At 41.6% G+C, this 5,000-nt stretch overlaps 2 protein-coding genes across 5 annotated transcripts in view; one reads left to right on the top strand and one right to left on the bottom strand.

The window, feature by feature from the left end:
- Positions 1–4,237, top strand: part of LOC137996951 (protein dopey-1-like) — a 40,964-nt gene extending 36,727 nt beyond the window's left edge. Inside the window, exon 18 of the mRNA XM_068842603.1 lies at positions 431–4,237. Within this exon, the coding sequence (XP_068698704.1) occupies positions 431–1,219 (789 nt within the window). The 3' untranslated portion in view covers positions 1,220–4,237. The remainder of the gene's footprint in view (positions 1–430) is intronic.
- Positions 4,238–4,262: 25 nt separating this feature from the next.
- Positions 4,263–5,000, bottom strand: part of LOC137996952 (gamma-aminobutyric acid type B receptor subunit 2-like) — a 44,482-nt gene continuing 43,744 nt past the window's right edge. For all 4 annotated transcript variants that reach the window (XM_068842605.1, XM_068842606.1, XM_068842604.1 and 1 more), the window contains exon 16: positions 4,263–4,400. In XM_068842605.1, coding sequence (XP_068698706.1) covers positions 4,272–4,400 — 129 coding nt within the window. In that variant the 3' untranslated portion in view covers positions 4,263–4,271. The remainder of the gene's footprint in view (positions 4,401–5,000) is intronic.

Raw genomic sequence — 5,000 nt, 5'->3', positions numbered from 1 at the left:
GCGTATCGAATTCCGGTATTCTGGGAGGATTTTGATTATTGTTGAGCCACTTGAAAGTCGTTTCTTCAATGTGTTTGTTAACGTACTTTTTGTTGACTATAAGTTTGACTTTGTTAGCCGTTGATGCTACTATTGGTTCTTGTTGAGGGGTGTAGTAAGTCGAGGACATGTGGGCGGTTCTCTTGGTTTCTGAAGAAGTTCGGATAATCCTTTGACGAAAAGTGTACCTACCAACAATCGTGGCTGATAGTGTAAAAAAATTTTTTTCCGTTTTTGCCAGTCATTAACCACCACCACCCTCTCCTTCCTACGTTCTATTTGTCTCTTTTGTGTAATTGTGAACATGAAGTACCAGCAAAATTCAACCAAACCGAAGCCCTTTAGGAAAACTTTGTTGAAATTAATGGCTATCTTGGTGCTTCTTTAACAGGAAATGGAACAGCGTGCTCAATATCTAAAGAAGCTTTCTTTCGCAATCTTCTGTAGCGAAGTGGACCAGTATCAATACTGTCTGCCTGAAATTCAAGAGCGTTTAGCTGAGAGCCTGAGGTTGCCCCAATCCCCGGTCGTTCACGAACAAGTCTTTCTATTCTTTCGAGTGCTCATACTGCGCATGTCTGCTCAGCATCTAACGCCGCTGTGGCCGACGATCTTCTCGGAAGTCGTTCACGTGCTTCTGCAAATGGAGAGTGACTTGAGCTCTGATAGCAAATCACATAAGCAGAGAATGTTAATATCGGAGCTTTTGCTCGGCTCAAACGGTTACGTAAACTGCAGTCAGGAAAAATGGCTGGGTTTATACCTGGCGGTATGCAAGCTTCTGGATCTGTCTCAAGCCCTGCCCAGTGATTATCTATCGCAGTTCCAGTTGTATCGTTGGGCGTTCGAAGGCCAAGCTTACAACATGACCGCGGGCGAGGCGAAAGTCCCCGTTTTCAAACCTTACATAGCTCGCTTGGAAAAGCTTCTTAGAAAGAAGAGAAGAGATCAGAATTTGGTGGATGAGTTGCAGCGCGTCCCCGGAGAACCATTGCTGACAATGTACCAGATAAAGTCCTTGGATCAATTACTGCCTTTTTTCCAGTCTTTGTCGAAAAACACATTTGCAAACTGTGATGAATCCCTGGAGAAAAGTAGCAGAACTAAAAGCGTGCAGGGAAGAAGCTTGTTGGAAAGGGTCGTGGAGCGGGACTTTCTTGAACCTCTTGTAGTTGAATGAATGATGTTAATAGAGAGAATTAGCTTTGCTTGTTACTCTGGGGATAGGGAAACTGAGCATTGAATTTGCTGCTTGTCCAAACTCAATGATAAATGTTTGGTGTGAGGGTTTTTATGACGAGCAGCAGCATACCTCCGTCATTTAACGAAAAAATAAGGTTTGTAGAATTCATTTCTGAACTTAAGTGAGCCATAGTTAATAGAGGGGAATGGTTATGAAACTCGACAACTTTCTTTGTTGTAGGTTTTTGTTCTCTTTTCTGGCCTTGACCGTGCACAAAACACAATAGTTGTTTACTCCGTACTGAGGAACTAACCAATAGAAACGTGTTGGTTACGTAATTCATGCATAGTGTATGAGCGCAAAACAAAAGATTGTGTACGGTCGTGGACTTTCCAACCTAAATCTTGGCATCTTTGTTTGCTCCTTTGATGTTTGCCGAGCTTCCTAACCATTCCCCTCTATTAACTATGAGTGAGCAACACGCTCTAAAACCGGGAAAAACAGTCCTTATTAATCTACTTAACAAATCGAAAGTGCTTCAGCGTTGTCTGTACTCTTATAGACAACGATATTCGTCGTCACAGTTGTCAAAATTTATTGTGGACTCATGAGGTGCACAACATTTTGACCACTGATGACGAATATCGTTGTCGATAAGAGTACAGACAACGCTGAACCACTTTCGATTGAAAGCGTTAGGGTTAGGATTGTTTTTAATTCTTTCAATCCCACGACCGAAATGTTCATTCTCCTTGCTAGTTCCGTAGATTTCTTTGTTTGGTAGTCATGATAATTTGGTGTTATATCAAGTTCACGCCTCTGAAGCTAATAATATTCTTCATTCTCAATACCTGTCTGACGCGACATTTCATTGAAATTGTGAAGAGAATTTACATACCGATCACTCTTGTTGGGGGGAAGGGACACTCGAATGACATTTCTGGACATTTCTGGAACCTCGTGGGAGTACTCTGATAAACGAGTACCTGGAGAATCGATGCTACGATGGTCTGTTTTGTGGTAATGGCAAGTAAACGAATGACGATCATATAATTTATCAACTGTGTTGATAAATGAGCCTTGTTGCCAAAATCAGACTGGCATTTTACCGTTTTCTCGTCAAGATTTCTGTTTATGCGCACACACGTTTCGCAAAGTGGATAAATTTAGCAATCGTTTGGGCCAACGACCTCCCTGTGAGTGGCGTGGTTCTTTTCGTCATTAGGCTCCGCAAACATCCTTTCTTTTGACGTAAAATCAGGAACAGACTCGTACATGTCGCTGGCTCGGTCATGGGTCAAAGGACAGCTACTTTTTCTAATTTTGCGAAACTTGTGCAGCGCATAATGTTACTAGAGTGGTTTTCTATTGAGTGTCGAAAGTAATTAGCGAATTGCTTTGGTTTATGATTACTTCACTCAGTGATTGGTTCAAAGTTCTCGCGCCACTTTTTCAACGAATCAGAAGTGAAACCAAAACCAATCGTGGCTCGCGCGTGCACATTTTCCCGCGCTTTGTGTCGGCTACGTGCAATTACTTCGAATTTTGATTGGTTTACTGGATTGTCTCCGTCGTTTTTGATTGGCCAAAGTAATTACTTTGGTTTTGGTTTTACGACACTCAACTGATAATCGCTCTAATGTTGGATTATTTAATAGGGAGAATGTAAATACTATTTCAAGTCTCCCGTTTAATAAGTTAAATTAACGCTCTAATGTTGGATTATTTAATAGGGAGAATGTAAATACCATTTCAATCTTCTCGTTTAATAAGTTAAATTAACAATGTATTTTATGTGCAGAGGTTATAGCTTGAGGTTTTGAATTTATTAAAACGGTCACTTCATTATTTTAGTAAAATAGCTCCAAGTTCCACAGCCCCTCTTGTGCAGATTTACAGCTCAAATAAAGCGAGTGTGCGTGGGTGAAGCAAGAGATTTTTCAAGGCGGAAATAGTAAACGAACCCCTTTGCACCCCTCTCTCTCTTTTAATCGACAAGGGTAAATGGTACATGTGGATGAATTGATACACAGACAGATGATGGGCACGTGGGTAGTCGAGAAACCCGTGGACGGGAGGGTGCGTGGAATAACGAATAACCCGAGGAAGGGTCGGTATGGGTGAACGAACTCTGGATGGGCGCCTGCATGTGCTTGTTAGTTTGTTTACTCGTTTTGTTGTTTTTAAATACGCACAATGCGCAACAAAGGGTGGATGTCAGTTGGAAGGTGCATGTACATAAGAAACGTCTGTGGCACTATTTCTCTTCCCCTTTTTTCGGATTTTTTTCTCACAATAGAAATGTGTTCGTCGTTCCATTTACTTAGTCGACGGTTTAACAGCTTGTTCCCGAGAATTATCAGAACCTTTGCGCCCGTAGCTGGCTGCCGCCCTCTTAGGCCGTCTGACATCTGTCTCGTTTTTATTGCTGGCTTGGGCTAAAATCTTCATATCTCTGTCTTCTCTAATTGTCCAGGCCCCAATTGTTCAATGATCGGATAACTTAATCAAGTTATAAGTCTTCATCCATAGTACAAAATATAGTAGTGGCATCCTCGTCTGAAAGAGGCGATGGTTAGCGCTGGGGATTTGGGCAGGATCTTGTATGACAGTGTAGCCCGATCCTGGAATGGCAGTCTCTGTTGCAGGTGGCGCAGACGTGCCTTGTGGAAACACGCGCAGAGGCTGCGCATTCTTTCCTCGCCGTTATCTTGCATGTAGCCTGGACTCTAGCGTTCGCTTCCGCCTTTGAAACCCCCACTTTGACACTTTGCCGCCATGTATCTCGGAGTACAAAATATACTTTACGTTAAACGTTGGCCAAGATTTTCTCACGAACCTTTTAACTACATGTGCTTAGAGTGTGCATATTCACAGTTTAAAGGACAAATACTGAAATCTTTGCAGAGATTGAAACTGACGGGTAGTGACTCCGTATCCACCGGATAGAGTTATCAGGCATTTGAACAACTGGGGCCAGATGAAAATAAAACTTGATGACTCTAGCCTCAGTTACTGTGGGTGAATTTTCTCAGGAAGCTTCGAAACATCACCATTGAGCTGGAGTGGTCCTTATAGATCTTATTCCCATTTCAGAATGTCCATACATTGTTGGCGGACGTCCAGTAGCAAACTCGCTCACGCAGTTCACGTGGTTGTTTTTTCTTAGATGGAGAATCTGTTAAAAAAGAATCAGTTTGTTTATCGGAAAGTAAAATTATAGTCTCGATGAAAGCCTCAAAATGTCTAATCGGTGCCTCTTAAGTTTGTAAAGTCCTTTTGAGAAATCTCTTTGAGAGCAAGGGATTTTGCTTTTATAGTAACACGAAATTCTAGGTCCTCTTCTATGAACAGTTATGAACTGGGACAACGTCCATTTCGTAATCCAAAACATCGTAATCTTCAAAAAAAAATCGTCAAGTACAACCGAGATATTTCGGCTTTGCAGTTGCCTTCGTATGTTTTATTTTCATTTTAAGATCTCGTTACTGAAATATAACTCTCCTGCAGTTTATGTGGCATTTAATATGCCATCTGGCTTAGAGTTTGGATCATGTGCCTCTTAGAAATGTTTGTGGACCACCTTTGAATACAAAGTTTTTCCTTCCACTCAAAATGACGAGATGTAGAGATTACTTCCTGGAAAATGCGCTCGTACGATTTTTATTCATGAGTTGAGTAGTATCAGAAAACGAACGAGTGAGCGCAGCGTACGAGTGAGATTTGTGATACGAAACGAGTAAATACAAATCTTACAAAGCATTTTCCATGCTGTAAT

Source organism: Montipora foliosa, chromosome 3 (genome assembly GCF_036669935.1).
Source record: "Montipora foliosa isolate CH-2021 chromosome 3, ASM3666993v2, whole genome shotgun sequence".
Classification (NCBI taxonomy): Eukaryota; Metazoa; Cnidaria; class Anthozoa; order Scleractinia; family Acroporidae; genus Montipora; species Montipora foliosa.
The sequence above is the reverse complement of the archived record's forward strand: the minus strand, read 5'-3'. Positions and strand labels throughout refer to the sequence as shown.